This window comes from Rhipicephalus sanguineus, unplaced genomic scaffold (genome assembly GCF_013339695.2).
Source record: "Rhipicephalus sanguineus isolate Rsan-2018 unplaced genomic scaffold, BIME_Rsan_1.4 Seq433, whole genome shotgun sequence".
Classification (NCBI taxonomy): Eukaryota; Metazoa; Arthropoda; class Arachnida; order Ixodida; family Ixodidae; genus Rhipicephalus; species Rhipicephalus sanguineus.
Window position 1 is genome coordinate 571281 of NW_023615247.1, and position 16664 is coordinate 587944.

The following is a 16664-nucleotide window of genomic DNA, read 5'->3' on the forward strand; positions in this document are numbered from 1 at the left end:
TAAAAATTTTTGCGGCGGTCGATTCGCGAATGAAGCCATTCGATGATTACTTGGAAAATTGTTGCAGGGCCTCTTTAAGGTGCATTGGAAATCCATTGGGTGGGATCGCGGTTTGTTTCGAACGTTCGGTGTCAGCTCACGTATTTGGCCTGGCGGCAAAGTTTGAATAGGTGGCCTCTGGACAATTGCGTGTGAAGGTAACCAAACCTTCGAGAACCGGACAAAGTCTGAATGTGTACTATATGCTCCCCCTGATGTCTCCTAATAAATAGGACTAAGATATCAAGAAGGAATGGCTCAAACAGGCGGTGTTTAGAATCTGGCTGATTAAAGTTCCGGATGATGACAAGTTCACGAAATGTCTCTACTGGAAAGCAGAAATTTCTACAGAGGATATGGATTCAGTCGCACACAGCGCCATAAAGACACATAATATAGCGTCTACACCATTTCCTTCCGGAAAGCAAGCAACGCTGGAAATAAAAGAAAAGAAGCCCTGTATGTCACGCGTTGCTCAGAAACTATAGCGATGTTCGTTTGCGTCTTCTCTCACACCACACCACTCAACTGAGCCAGTTTCTATTCAAATGTTACTTTTGTGCAGCCGTAATAATTAAAAAAATGAGTACTTGAATACTTCAGTTTTAGAGGGTTTTCAGCGGATTTTCAGTAGTTAACGTGATGAAGAACTCGACGAAAGTTAGTTTGGCAATGGGTTGATTATTGAATCACTGTCCCTGAGTATGTGCTTATTGAGCTTGTATAGAAGTGTTCGACGCTTGGGAATTGTGTGAACGGCGTCCTGATTCCCTGCAGATGACAAATTATTGTCAATTGTGCACGCTACAGTTGAGTGTGTGCGTAAGCTGCTGGCGCTGTTAGAATTATCATTGATTTCAGCAGTCGTCTGGATTACTTGTTTTAGTGCGATAGATAGCGTCAAAGAGCTCGTCTCACAAAATTCTGGTGTCGGTGTCGGTGACGTTTTGTGAGCGAAAAAGCGGCGTCGTATATGAGCGACAATTCGAGAAAGATGCAAATATTTAAATAATAAAAATCTTCGGTTCGAGTCGGAATCGAGACCAGGCTTTTTGCGTGACAAGCAGGTGTTCTAGCCCAGAACCACGTGAAGCTGTTTCGGGAAAAAAAAAACCTTATACGACTGTCATGTAGTGTGATGAGTCTCCTCAACGCATGTAATATGGCGCGGCAGAAGCGTGGAGTAGTACCAGGCGTCAAAACGTGAATTGCGCAGCGAGAGTGTTGTTTAAAGGCCAGCCAACTACAAAGCGCTCAGGCGTAATTAGTCATCATCATCAGCACCAGCATCAACGAAGTGCGCAGGTGCGCGTGTTACCTACGCGGTGTGGGTATTTCGCCAGTTCGCAAAAGGAAGAATTGTGGTGTAGTATATAGGCACTTCGCAACCGTACTTCCACAAGTAATTCTAGGATAGTTTGAGAGGGCCAATGTTACGCGCACACACATTCCTCTCCTTGCGGCACTGTCGATGTGTCCACCGAGAAGTGAAGCGTGGAAAGCCATTGAGAAGGTGATGCGAACGCGGCCCGATTATGCTATCGCGTTCTACATCTGGAAGGCGTAGCTCAAGCGTCCTCCAGTTTTTAGGAGCGAAGCTCCTTAGGCCCGCACCCTGCCGTCGCCGCTGAAGCCCCCTTCTCATAAGCATCGCTTTGGGTTGCAGTGGCCGGGGATTTAGGATGACATCTTTAAGCCTCGAGTGGTTTGGTTCTAAGGCACCACAAATTTGAGGTTAAAAGAAATAAACTGTGTGCACAACTGGTTATAATGGTCGTTTTCACTTTCACCACCTTTATCGTGGATTGTGAAAGGACAACCATCATTCCAGCGCACTACGGGCGCTTTGTCGAAGTAGTAGCAGACGCTCTCCCCACCCGGCGCCGGCGCAAAAAGACAACGAAAAGCGCGCGGCGTTCGGCGCGCGCTTCCCACCGCATCACCGTTCGCACCCCTCTCCTACCTGTCTCCCTCCCTGCGCTGCGCGCGCCGCACACTTACTCGCACAGACATTCCCGCCACTGAGCGCAGCAGACGCTCTCCCCACCCGCTCCCCACCCTACCGCCTTCATGAAAGCCAGCCGCGAGGTCAGGCGCATAGTCGTTTCCGTCCCATTTCTAAGGAGCTTCGCTCATTGGTTGTATTCGTACACGGAACAACCGCTATAGTTTTTGTTTTTCATTCCAACCGCAGCAGTGGTGTCCAAGTCAATATTTTCGTTGTGCTTCTGAGTGCTATGCAATGGCGTTCGTCGTATGACTATTATTTTTAACGTCGCGTTTGTTCTCATTTCATTTTCTGAAAATTTGTTTCTCTAATGTGAACTTGAAGGGGAGAGGCGCATGTAATCTTGAAAGCGACTCCACAAACCTCTCCAGACAGCTACATATATTGCACGTACGACAGTCCGTATCTAAACGGCTTTGTTGGGTCGTGAGCAAAGCGCTTGTCCTATTTTGAAGATACGCGGGATAGTGCCTCGTTGCCTTCGCCGACTGAAGGATCATCGCACGTGCGTGCGACGTTTTTCTGCTGCCTGTTCCCAACTCTAGCTGTTATGCATTTGTCATGCTTCTGGCTGTTTATATATGCTCTTGGGTGCTACCTAATGATGTCTTCTGTTAAATTCTATTTCGCACCAGAGTGTGTTGGCCGGGGCAACACACTCCGTTGACAAAATAGACGAAACACGGCAGCTCCGGATCAGAAACCCCTGTTTCTACAATTACAATGTGTCTCGCGCCGCGTCCAATTGAGTGTGCGTCTGCCTACTCTGCTTGAGTCTGCCTTCTCTGCTCGGAGTGAAGAATGCTCGAGCGAAACTTCGATCTTTGTAGAAAAAAGGAGTGTTTTCGCACGCACTTCTCCGTACTAAGCGAGTAAGTGTGGCTGCGCAGGGCGTAATGATGTTGTGTATGCAGATGTGACCTCGTCTTACTGATGCTAGTACAGTTACTTACTTGAAAAATGGTATTAATTAAAAAGAACTCCTTAGGTTTCTGTTGTATTTACTTCCTCTCGGGTGACTTTCTGTCCATCTGCAATAAAATCGAAGCCCGTACGTTAAAGCCGCCGATATTCTCCACAATTGTTCAAGAGAAAATAAAAGAGAGCTTCGATTTGGTCACAAATAATTCATACATGAATTTTCGCAATGCCTCCACTATCATGAGAAATATTTTACTATTTTGTCAGGTATTTCAGTTGTGCTATTAGTTTCTTTGTGCATTTTTTTGTGTACCTCCTAGGAGGCCACGGTCGAAAGTAATCATATTGCGACGTTCTCATGCATGAAGTAGGAAAAGAAACAACGACGTACGCAAGCTAAATCTTGGCACAACATGATTGCGCTTTCACTGGAGCAGGACAAGTGTATATAGACATCATCGCCGCACGCAATGAACGAGCACATAATTTAGCCATCGTGACGAACCAAGCAGGAAGGGCTCAAGTTTGTTTGTCGCGCATACAGCTAATGAAGTGGAACGTTAACTTGTTGAGGCTGCGTGCGTCGAAAGAGAACGCGCTGCAAGTGTCGGCACCAGCGGTGTTTCTGCAGCACACGACTGATATCGGAGTCATGGGCACAGCTTGAGCGGGAAGTTGCGCAGTGGCCAGCCTCGTGCTGGATGTAAGGCGGCAAGGAAGTAAAGCCAAGGTCACGAACCGTCTTGATTCAGACAAGTAGGTGCGATTGGCGACGCGACATCGGTAGTGGAGAAGAAGGGCTCGCGAAAAAAGACAATACTCTAAGCTCACTGCGGACCTTGAAACTGTCTCTACCATTCTGAGGACTGATTTTGGATGCTTTACGCTGTGAAGAATATGAGAACGATAGAGAACCTCGTAATGAAATGCAGATGATTTAGTTGGCGTATAGAAGTCGCTGACGTGCTACTATACGTGAGGAAGGTAAGTGGGGAGAGACGGGAGGTTTTTTTTTTCCGTTTGAGGCATTTTTTCATTTTTTTTTGCGCCTCTCTGCGTCAGGATTATGCGTCTCCAAAGCATCAGACAGGGTGCCCTCGATTGCTAAAAAAAAAAGTCCGTTGAGACTGATAAATTTTTCTTCCCAACGCCACCCTTTCAATGATTAGGAACAAAAAGCACAGCTGTTTTCAATTTGTACGAACGGGCCCGGCTAACTACCATTCTGCAGAGTTGGGAAGAATTACGAAACAATATAGCCCCTATTTAGCAATCTATGTTAACTATACTCCATGATAGCGCTTTCTTACCCCTGTGATTCCTGCAGAAATGTTCCCCTAATAGAAATGGCGAAAGAGTCTCAAGATGAGTTCATTCCAGACACGTGGTATGCTCAGCGTTTCTGACCACCATGACAACTCATGCTGCCCGGGGGCGTCGATGCAATAAACGCTGTGGTGCTTCAGCATCATGTACAGAATGCGGGGCTACGCTACATCGACGAAACCCTCCTTAGTAAACAGCAGGGGCGAATCTATACCTTCGCGGCATCGTCTGCTGGAAGTTTAGTTCGTTGGCCTCTGTTAGCGAACGTCACAATGTGCCATACGAGAGCAGTGCTGTAGGTTAATGATGCGATGGACTCTTAGATACTTTGCTGCCATTTCCTAGGTTGAAACCAAACTATGCACACTTACGTCTACCACTGTACGCCTTGCAGCCTCAAAACAAACATCTGGTCCCAATAATGACGACAAAAATGAGGAATTTGGTGCTCTGTGGCGCAAGGGATGAGGATAACCAAAGGGCGTCAAGAAATTGCGGTCACTGATGATATACAGCTCGACCGTGACAGTATATCGAGGCCAAAGGTCACTCGCTGTGATATTGGCGAATAACTGATTCAATCGTGACAGTGATTATTCAGGTGTGTCATGAACCAGAGGTACACAATGCGAAGTGATGATACATATTGAGAAGTAACACGACGTTGCTATAATTAGGCATTGCTGTTATAGCGAAATGTGCGCACTCACATATGTATCCATACAGAAGAGTAGAGAACCCAGCCAATATGGCCAGCGTAGTCATGTCGCCGAGTGCGTCTACCACCGATGTGGCCACATTGTCCGGGTTGATGCGGCAGCGGTTAGAGTACGCGACCACCAGAACCATCACCGTTCCTGCGTTCAGCAATGAATAAATTATGAAGTCACAGCCACGTTCTGTAACCACCAGTATTATGGGCACTTCACCATTCACGTCTACTTTTATTAACACCATTGCCTGCTGCGTATCCAACGTAATAATTCTTCTGTGGCAGACGATTGCAATATTTATGAGGCGACATTCGTTAGTCACACGATTTTCTCTATACTGCACAAGCCGATCGATTCGATACTTAAACATGCACTCGTTTTAGAAATCTTTCACACAACGAAATCGTTTGCAGCGCGCACAAAGTTGAATGAATTAATGATATAGGACTGCGCGCACGCAAACGACTCATCATTTTTTCAACTGTTTTCTTTCTTCCCAAATGTTTTCTTTCTTTCACAGATATATGACCAACCAGTCCAAGAAGGTTGCAAGAAATGTTACAAAGGTATCTCCCATCGCCAAACCCGTGTTCATGTATCGGAAGGTTCCTGGACGCTCCAACTGAGACTGCGCGCTCGACGCGAATGGCGGTGTAGACATTCTGGAAGGACGCGAGCGCAAGCCATTATTCTGAAATATGCAATGACACAGTCATAAAGAGTCGCATTCGTGAATGAGATATCGAAGACTGACGACTGTGCTCGTCATTTCCATTTCGTCTGGAGTGTTACAGTTTTTTAAAGCGTAGTCTTTGGTATCCACGGAAAAGTGTGTGTGTCCGTGTGTAGCAGCGTAAGAAAAGCTAGCTGATTCATACAGAAGAACCCTGGTGCATTCAGAGTGGTTTATTTTGGAAAGCACACAGGTCACGTACAGATGCCGCGAGAGTCGGCGCAAGAAGAAAGCAGGGTAATACCTTTGTAACATGCAAGTATACCACGAAGAATACAACACTCCAGCGGAAATTGACAGGAGTCAGTTACAATAGTCAATGTATGAACAGCATAACGACGACTCGGAGACGCTTACGCGAGCTCACATCCTGAATTATCCATATTTACAATGATGGGTGTACATTTCCCGTATGTTGATTTAAAGCTTCAAACTGTGTCATCCAAAATTAGTGTTGCTTCTCTTATATCAAGAAATCAAGTTAGGATTAGTGTATGTGTAGTAATAATATGACTTGTGGATCCCCAGCATGCAAGCCATTTAATGCGGTGTTTTGAAGGGAAGTCCGAAATATTAGACTCAGCTGTCCTCTGTTTGCTGATGTTAGCATGCTACTGAAGTTAAATCCAGTGTTTTTTTGTGCAAATGTCAACTAGCCCACCAATGCATTTTATAGAAGTTGCTACCGCTGACCGTTGTCGCTGCTGTGTGTACAAAGGTAGCTGTGAGTCCTTGGCAAGCTACCTCCACGGAAAGCAGCTGTCCATCAATGTAGAGACGAAAATAAACGTTATTATCCTTATTTATTTCATGGTGCAAGACTGAAAGATATACTTACATCACAGAAGCACGCAATTGAACAATGAATAAACTTTTCTGAATACAACCAGATTCACATCTCACGTACGCTTCTGTTCCACAAGAATGGACTGATCAAAGATTTGAATAGTGGTGCAACCTAGGGTGCCATTGAAGCATCCCTGTTTTACCTCTAGTTATTTGTTCGATATGTGGCACATAACAGATTGCGAAAATGAAAATTCGTGTTTCCACGGCCCTGAAAAGAAGAATCAACGCAAAAGTGTGTAAGAGAGCTTGGTTAAATAGATTTACATTGCAGAGAACATGAAAAAAATGTTCTTTAAACAGAAATGGTTTGGCAATATTCTTACCAGAATGAAACAACATTACCTCGACACAAATTTGCTTCAGAACATGTTTGAGGAAAGTGCTTTATTTCCATTACTTGCTTTAGTAGTACCTTGCACACAAAAATTTCACATTTTGGTTGCACGTGGACATTGTTTTTAGTAGACTGGTCCCTTTCACTAAAGGCACTGCACTAGTCACTTAATTTGCAAACCATTTTTCCGAAAATTTCCGAAACCATTCTTCCGAAAACATTGAGGTTTCTGATTTGGCAGCGTAGTGAATCTGGTCCCACTGGCTGCAGGCTGGACCAGTGTACAAATACACGCTGCGAAAGTCGTACTTTGTCACGTCCAACACAGTGACAAATACTTCCATAAAGACACGTTTTACTTCTGTATTATGAACGATTCTTATGCAAGAGGGATCGACGATCATTTCTTGAGACACAGATAGTCAAGCTAACCTAAAGCCTTTCATATTTCTCCGGTTCATGAAATTGATACCACATAAGGGATTTAGATACTGACTTTGTGTTACCTACTGTTTTATTAGCACGTTGCGGAAAGAGCAATTTGACCTATAAGAAGGTGGTTCATCCAGTTTTTGTTTGCCTTTGCGCCCTACTCTTCATCCACGGAACTCTTCATCGCCTCTTCATCGCCTAATGGGGTGTATGCTCAGGTTCTCTGCAGCAAGGAGCGCCGTCAGAGCTCTTCGTTACCCTTGGCGCTTCAGAAAATGATATACAGAGCTGCAAATACCAGTATCTGTAAACAAAAAGAAAGCATGGTGCTTTGTTCTTTCTTAACACTTTGTTAAGCATGCAAAGTCGCTGCTTCTTAACGCATTGTTAAGCATGCAACGGAGTAGTCAAGTATTTTCGCCGACACACCCCATTGCCAAGGTGGCATACCCTTTTGGCCGCTGCTTCACGCAGGCGCACCCCTGGACTGACCTGCCCAGAGAAATCAGTAGTGGCATTTTGGTATTCTTCTCTCTTGTATTCGTCTTTGTCACTTCTACTATGCCTTGTGTTCTTTTTTTTTAAATGTGAAACTCTCTTCCCTTTACTACCACTTTTTTTCCTTGTGTGGATATCCAGTCTTGAGTGTATCATATTCGGTTATAATAACGGTGTGTGACCGACGTTGCGTAGATTTCTTCGCGAGTTCTGCTGAATGCCCAGGTAGGGCTTCCGGATTGGTAGTTGGCGCAGTTTTCAATCGATTACATTTCTTCAAGGCTTCACAAGATTCCCGTGTTTTTGATCGGTCTTCAAGAAAGGCCATATTGCAGCGACTTGTATTTTGTTTGGACCAACGCACTATTTTTAAAGCATTAATCTTGTACATAGTGAAATCACATCTTTGGAAAAGCAACCGCCGTTCCTTACTGCCAAGTGCTTTAAAGATATAATGATTTAAAGATATAAAAGATATTAAAGATATAATAGTTGGGGTTTTGCGTCCCAAAACCACAATATTATCATGAGGGATGCCGTAATGGAGGGCTCCGGAAATTTCGACCACCTGGGATGCTTTAACGTGTACCTAAATCTGAGTACACGGGCCTGTAGCACTTTGATAACATCGAAATGCGGCCGCCGCGGACGGAATTCGGTCACGCGACCTTCGGTCAGCAGTCGAGCACCATAACCACTATACCACTAATACTACTACCGCGGGTCAAGTGTTTTAAACAGAAAATAACACCTAAACATAAGCGCAAAGGTGTCAAATGAAGGTATTCTCCTCGAACTAGCAGAAAAAGAGAAAGTACAAAGCTCTCTGGGCTCAGAAAGACGGGCAGTGACACACATACTTCAGAACACCGTTCACTGAACAAAAGCAGAGTGCGACAACGGAAGTTTTTTTAAGTCTGAGTGATGGGGATCTCATTGAAAGGTTCTAAGAACAAAACATCATCATAGCCCAACAAAATGAATTGAGCCGAAATGACCAAGAAGTCTAAGTAAATATATACGTTAAACTCACCTCCGCAACCAGTATAATGCCTATCTCTCTTGAGGCAAGATACGTAAAAGTCAACACGAGACCGTACATTCCGAATTCAAGAAGATGCTTCTAATGCCAAATATTTGGGCACCTATTCCTCTCATGCAGAGGCAAAGCAAATTGCGCAAAACGTAGAGCGAGTGTTCACTCATCACGCAACCTCCGTTTGTTCACCACACTATCAAGTGCAAAAGGGATCACCCAGCATGCGCATGATCTTGGCCTTGCTGTAAAAAAAAAGAAACAGCTGCTTAAACAACGAAACGAAAATGGAAACAGACAATTTTGTTCTTGAAGTGAGAAAACGGTTGTCATACCTTTGGAGAAGAAGCTATGCCGATGCAGGCAGCGCCACAGAGGTCCCGGGTGTATACCGGATCCACGCAGAGCGACTCCTTGGTGAGTCTTCCTGCCCCCTTGGTGGTGGCAGCCAATGCTGCCAGTCGTATTCAATGGTTCGGCGGATGTCAGTACCCTAAAATCAATCGAACACCAAAGCCTGAGATACGAGTCTTAAGGGCAATCTCTCGGTTATCTAGCGCCTCTGAGAAAGCGATGGACGTTTACTCGAAAACACTGGTGTCGTTGACACCGAAAGAACAGCGCCTCCTTGGGACCGCAAAGGGAGAAAAATAGCAACACGCTAAACAACAATGCGAAAACCAAGAAGATTCTACTTCGTTTTAAGAATATTAGAGCCTGTTTTAAAAATGTTACGTAACGTTTCTTGATCTCATATTCACATCTCTATTAATTTACATCTTTGTTCTCTTAAATGGTTCTTATAACTCACCGGCCAATACACGACTTCGGTGACAAAAGAAAAATTATTGCTAACTTCTCATAAATAGCTTTTTTTCCCATCGAGGACGCGGGATTGATTCCCGGCCACGGCAGCCGCATTTCGATGGGGGCGAAACGTAAGGAACACCCTTGTAGTTAGATATAGGTGCCCATTAAGTTGGTCTAAGTTAATGCGGAGTCCCACACTACGGCGTGCCTCATATTCATATCGTGCTTTTCGCCCGTAAAACCCCAGTAGTTAATATCTTAGCTGTTATGTTTGCTGTTTGTTATAATAATAATAATAATAATAATAATAATAATAATAATAATAATAATAATAATAATAATAATAAAATAATAATACGTTCGCAAGAAGAAAATCTAGGCTCACAATATTCGCAGTTATCTAACATAACACGAAAGTGTTGTGCCGGGGACCATCAAGACTTTCGTGACGTATTTCCGTGACGGAAATACGTCAGCAAAATGAACGCCATGAGATGGCAAAGAAAAAAAAACTAAGAAAAAGTTCCGTTATCGAACCCATGACCTCTCGGTCCGCGACAATGGCTAGTGGGCGTTTAGACCACTGATCTACCGCCAAACACATTACTGAGAATTAAATAGTCAACTTCGCGCCAAAATCACATTCACACAGAAGAAGAAACACAAGACAGGACGGGCGCTCACTTACAACTGTTTATTCCTTGAGGTAACAGGCTAATATACACCCACTTCTCTTCAACACATGCGCAACAGGCTCGCTTACCTAATCATGCTATCGGACACATTCTCTCTAGATACCGTACTTCCGAGTCATACAGGCTGAGTGACGTCTCGCTAACACAATTGATACCCCGTTTCTTTATGTGATATGCCTCCAAAATTCCCCGCGCTACCTTGCTTTTACTAGTTCCCAGGATCCTAATCTGCGTGAAGCATTGTGTGCATCCACATGAAGCGACATGCGCGCTTAAATGCGCACCTTCCTTATTCTTTACCGTGAGAGCGTGTTCCCTCGCTCGATCATTGACGCAGCGCCCCGTTTGGCCAACATAGCTCTTCCCGCACGATAGGGGTATCACGTAAACCACTCCGGTGGCGCACTTCGTGAACGGCCGCGCATGCTTCTTTTTGCAGCCTTTCGGCTGTTGAGCATGACTTCCATTGATGCGAGGGCACAACTTAGCCAGTTTGTTTGGGGCCGCGAACACCAGCGGTACACCATGCCGACTCGCCACCTTTTTTAAGTTGTGTGTAACCTTATGAATATAAGGCACCACCTCCGGCCGTTCTTTATCCTTTCGTGCTTCCGTTGGGCCTTTTTTTACCTTCTGCAGAAGGCATTCCGCAACCGCATACAAAATCGAGCTAGGGAACCCGGCGACCTTCAAACGGTCTAATTGTGCACTAAAACTAGACTTCATGAGATGCGGACACGACTTCCGAAGTGCGGACCCCAGGGAAAGCATTGCAATGCCCCTCTTCACGGTTTTCGAGTGGGCCGAACCAAAGGGTAAAAGTTCCTTCTTCGCACGGGGGGAAAAACACCAGCAAACATGACTGTCACAAAGGGTTAGTTTTAAGTCTAAAAACTGCAGGACTCCATCGTCAGGCAGCTCATACGTAAAGGACAAACCTTGTTCGTTCTGCCGAAAAGTCTCTAAAACCTTATCCACCATTACTTGGTTGGTCAAATCTTCCCGTTTTTTTAGTAAAATCAGAAAATCGTCTACGTATCTAAAAACTTTAAAAACCATTTCATTGCTAAAAATTTGCTCCAGTGTTTTGTCAATCTGTGAAAGAAAAATGTTGCACAGCAAAGGAGCAACACATGACCCAATGCAAATTCCTTGACGCTGCAGAAAAATTTTACCCTCATATGACACAAAAGTGGAGTCAAGATAGGCTTCCAGCAGTGATAAAAATCTATCCGCAAGCGTGCCTACTGAACCTTGAAAGTCAACAATTCCGTGCTCATCAATACAGGTCATCACTGCCTTAAAAAGAACATCATGTGGCACTGAATAAAATAAATCCTCAATGTCTACTGAGAACGCGAAACCAATACTATGGTTCTCAGTAGACATTCGACTTCCGCACTTCGGAAGTCGTGTCCGCATCTCATGAAATCTAGTTTTAGTGCACAATTAGACCGTTTGAAGGTCGCCGGGTTCCCTAGCTCGATTTTGTATGCTGTTGCGGAATGCCTTCTGCAGAAGGTAAAAAAAGGCCCAACGGAAGCACGAAAGGATAAAGAACGGCCGGAGGTGGTGCCTTATAATCATAAGGTTACACACAACTTAAAAAAGGTGGCGAGTCGGCATGGTGTACCGCTGGTGTTCGCGGCCCCAAACAAACTAGCGAAGTTGTGCCCTCGCATCAATGGAAGTCATGCTCAACAGCCGAAAGGCTGCAAAAAGAAGCATGCGCGGCCGTTCACGAAGTGCGCCACCGGAGTGGTTTACGTGATACCCCTATCGTGCGGGAAGAGCTATGTTGGCCAAACGGGGCGCTGCGTCAATGATCGAGCGAGGGAACACGCTCTCACGGTAAAGAATAAGGAAGGTGCGCATTTAAGCGCGCATGTCGCTTCATGTGGATGCACACCGTGCTTCACGCAGATTAGGATCCTGGGAAAAAGTAAAAGCAAGGTAGCGCGGGAAATTTTGGAGGCATATCACATAAAGAAACGGGGTATCAATTGTGTTAGCGAGACATCACTCAGCCTGTATGACTCGGAAGTACGGTATCTAGAGAGAATGTGTCCGATAGCATGATTAGGTAAGCGAGCATGTTGCGCATGTGTTGAAGAGAAGTGGGTGTAAATTAGCCTGTTACCTCAAGGAATAAACAGTTGTAAGTGAGCGCCCGTCCTGTCTTGTGTTTCTTTTTCTGTGTGAATGTGATTTTGGCGCGAAGTTGACTATTTAATTCAGACATGTACCAACTAGCCCGACAGCGAGTTCTACTACATTACTGAGACTACGTGGACGCGCCTTTAACCTTTCACACTTTCCTCGCACAGCGCTCTTGGATGGATGGATGGATGGATGAATGGATGCTATGAGCGTCCCCTTCATAATGGGGCGGTGACAGGGTGCCACCAAGCTCGAAAAAACAAAACCAACAAACGCGCCGTTGCTACGACCGTCCCAGGTTCGGCGCGTTTCCAATAGAAGTGTAATTTTTGTCAACGTTTTAGCACACCGCGACGCGGCGGCTTTAGCCGAAGGCTGGCTCATAGCGTCTGTTGAAAACAGAATAGTGGGGCATAGTCTTGGGGGTAGGGACAGGGACGAAAGGAGGAGGAGAACGAAGAGTGGATTTCGGAGCTAGCCTTCATGAAGTAAAGACGCGTTCCAGATCAACGACCACGGGTCCTCGTTATTTACATTTGGTGCCGTGAAACCCGGGAGCTGGTCAGTGCTGGACAACGATGTCTTCGACCGAGCGTCTTCGGAAGGTGCGTGGAACTGTCAGGGCCAGCGTCTCCCGGAATATTACGCTTCTGACAGGACTGCTGCAGAACCCCGACACCGAGGCGCGTGAGGTCAATAGGCAAGTCGCCGTTTTAAAGACGAAAGAAGCTGAGCTCCGCCAGCTGGACAAGGACATTCTCGATCTCACGGAAGACGAGGCTATTGAAGGAGAAGTTGAGGGCGCAAACTACTACCACGAGAAGATCCTGTACGCGATTGCTGATGCGCAGTTCTTCCTGTCACAGCGTCAACAGGCAACCGGTCTCAGCGGCCCGTCTAGGAGTGAACCCAATGACGACCGGGTAGCAGCCACCCAGAGCAACATCGGATCTGCTGGGGCGCCGCCAGGACCCGTCAGAACGCCACGCTATCGGTCGGTCGCGCTTCCGACGCTTCAGGTCCCGACGTATGCCGGAGATTTACGTCAGTGGCAAGAATTCTGGGACCATTACAGCGCCACGATTCACGAGAACACCGAGTTGCCGCCGATCGAGAAATTTAAGTATTTGCTGACGTACCTGACGGGAGCGGCCAAGCGAGCTATCGAAGGCATCAGGCTGGCTGATAACAACTATGAAATTGCGGTGATCACACTGAAAGAGCGCTTCGGTCGACAAGAATTACTAGTCAACGAGCACATCGACCAGCTTCTTGCATTGTCGCCGGTGAGGAGTTCCAAGGAAGTGGAGAAGCTTCGGGTGCTGCATGACACTGCGTTTCCGCGTAAGTGCGCTCGAAGGCCTGGGTGTACCACCTAATCAGTACACTGTGGTGCTTAATCGCGTCCTGATGAGGTGCTTGCCAGAAGACTTGGCTGTATTGTACCGACAAAAGAAGAAAGAGGAGAGCACCCAGGATGGTGACACATCAGCTGAGCGCACAACCCCAGAAGCAAGAACGCACAAGGCGACCGACATTTTGTCTTTTTTGAAAATCCAGGTCGAAGTGCGCGAAGAAGGAAAGCAAGCAGCGCCGTCGTCGCATCCTTGCCACTCGACCATGGTACATGATGACATGAATTCGCCGACGAGATCTGCACATGCCATTCCATCAGCATCTGCGCTGGTTGCGACGGAGTCCCTACAGCAGCGCACTCTGTCTTGCGTACTGTGCAACAGCAGAGCTCACAGCCTCGCAGAATGCACAGCTGACATGTCTGTCGAAGAGAAAAAAGCCAGGTTGCGCAACTCTCGTTGCTGCTACAGGTGCGGAATGCGCAATCATGTCGCGAAATTTTGCCGAGTTTCCCGGAACCTCACGTGCAACAAGTGCCGACGCCGACACCTAACGGTCCTCTGCGAATTGTCACGCGCTGTCGCAATGACCGCTTCTCCAAGAACGACCGAGCAGCTGGTTACGTCTGGAACTACTTCCCGGACAGTAACCACGGCTTCAACTGGTAAAAAAGGAGCCAAGTCTGTGCTGCTTCAGACTGGTCGTGTTTGGGCGGAGAGCGGACCACGACGACTCCTGGTGCGTGTGATGCTGGACAGCGGCAGCCAGCGTTCGTTTATCCGCACCGACGTTGCAACGAGATTGCGGTGTAGAGCCCTTGGCATCGAAGAGCTCTCATTGGTGACGTTCGGAAATGCAAAGCGGCGGCATCATTTGCGCTGTCAACGCGTTTCTGTCACGCTGCGTGGACGATCCAACGACAGCACCGTTACGTTGGAAGCACTAGAAGTACCCGAGTTATGCTCCGCGACAAGTCCACCACTGAACACTGAAGTGCTCGAGCTGTTGTGCACCAGAAAACACGATGCTGCGGATCTGTTCGATCCAGAGACTTGGCACCCAGATGACATCAGCATCGTGATTGGCTCAGACGCTTATTGGAAGGTTGCCACCGGAAGCATTGATCGCCTCAATGAGGAACTCACTGCGGTCGAAACGTTTTTTTTGGGTGGACCGTACAGGGAACAAGCTCGCATTACGAGGCTACAGCGACTTGTGCCCTCCTCATGTCGGCTGGTGTCGAGTGCGACGAATCGGCTATGTGGCGCCTCGGCACGATTGGTATTGACAACCGGATGCCAAGGAAAACACAAGAACTTGATATGTTTGAACATTCTCTGAGCAGACAAGCTGTGAAGTGCAGTGCCCTGCGGACGTCGCCGAAGCGAACTCGTCATTGCGCGATCCGAGTGCGCAAGCACATCAACCGGCTTGTTCCCAGGCAGCAGAAGGAGAGCCAGGCACAGAAACTCGCCGCTGATGTGATGAGTCTTTCGGAACGAAATGCGTCCATGCCGGCATCCGTCTCTGAACTCGGGATGTCGCACAGTTCGGGCCGCAGAAACAAAGATCACCGCAGATGTCCAAGCTCTTCGTGGAGGACACAACGCCATTTCGCTGCGGTGAAGCGTGGGCAGGAAAACCTGAAGGTGGAGCACACCACCAGTGCCGTGCCAGGATGGAAACGGCGGAGATGGAGACTCGCACATCATTTTTATGCCACATCGGAGCGCGCTACCACCCGGACCAGGCTTCAACGCAGATTCATATTGGAGACGCGGGAATAGTGAACGAAGACAACACTGCTCCGATGTTCTGGAAACTCGGGCGAGTGACGCCGCTGCCTCCCGGACGAGACGGGGTAGCTAGAGCCTGCTCCGTACGTTTGGCTATACGGGCCACGTGGTGAACCGGCCGGTGCAAAAGCTGTGTGTAATGGAAGCCACAAAATGACTGATGTGACGTTTCGTCCGCTCCCCCTCGGAGGATGTTGAAAACAGAATAGTGGGGCATAGTCTTGGGGGTAGGGACAGGGACGAAAGGAGGAGGAGAACGAAGATTGGATTTCGGAGCTAGCCTTCATGAAGTAAAGACGTGTTCCAGATCAACGACCACGGGTCCTCGTTATTTACAGCGTCCATCCATATTAAAAAATAGCTCTCCGACGCTTGCCTGGCTGTCGCACCGCGTTCCCCGCTCGCCCTGTGAGAATTAACGGCCAGGCCCGGCTAGAGGGAACACACGACGCGCGTACTGTTTCTCTTCGCGTTTCACGACACTTTGGAGGAGCGCATACCGATTATCAGTGTTTATTATGTGCTTGTTGATGCCATCATTGCGCGGGATTCACCATACGCGGTATCCAGGTATATCTTGACAACTTCAGCTACCGCAAGGATGAAATCACGATCATGGGCGTTAGTCGTCGGTTTGGAGATGTGCCACTGGCGTCAACGTGAGTGCGTCCACCATCAAGCGGTGCTATATCTGCCAAAAAACAGTAGACAGTGTACAAGCTCTCATATACCAATGCACTATAAACAATCAACTACTTCTGCGACGGCACGTTTCACTTTCGTGTTATACCGATTCCTATGACGGAGGGATCAGCCATCTTTTTTTTTTTGATAGCCTGCAAACACTCTTCCCGACTCTTAGGAGGTTATGCTACAGATTTGAAGGTTGGCATACCCACCATAGAAGGCATTTAAGCGCATGTCTTGTAGCCGTAACCATTAGCATTTTACAACTTTA

The 16664-nt window shown here is 47.0% G+C and overlaps 1 protein-coding gene across 1 annotated transcript in view; it reads right to left on the minus strand.

Annotated features, from left to right (window-relative positions):
* Positions 1–16664, minus strand: part of LOC119377325 (solute carrier family 41 member 1) — an 88262-nt gene that overhangs the window by 27456 nt on the left and 44142 nt on the right. Inside the window, exon 4 of the mRNA XM_037646861.2 lies at positions 5005–5151. Within this exon, the coding sequence (XP_037502789.1) occupies positions 5005–5151 (147 nt within the window). The remainder of the gene's footprint in view (positions 1–5004; positions 5152–16664) is intronic.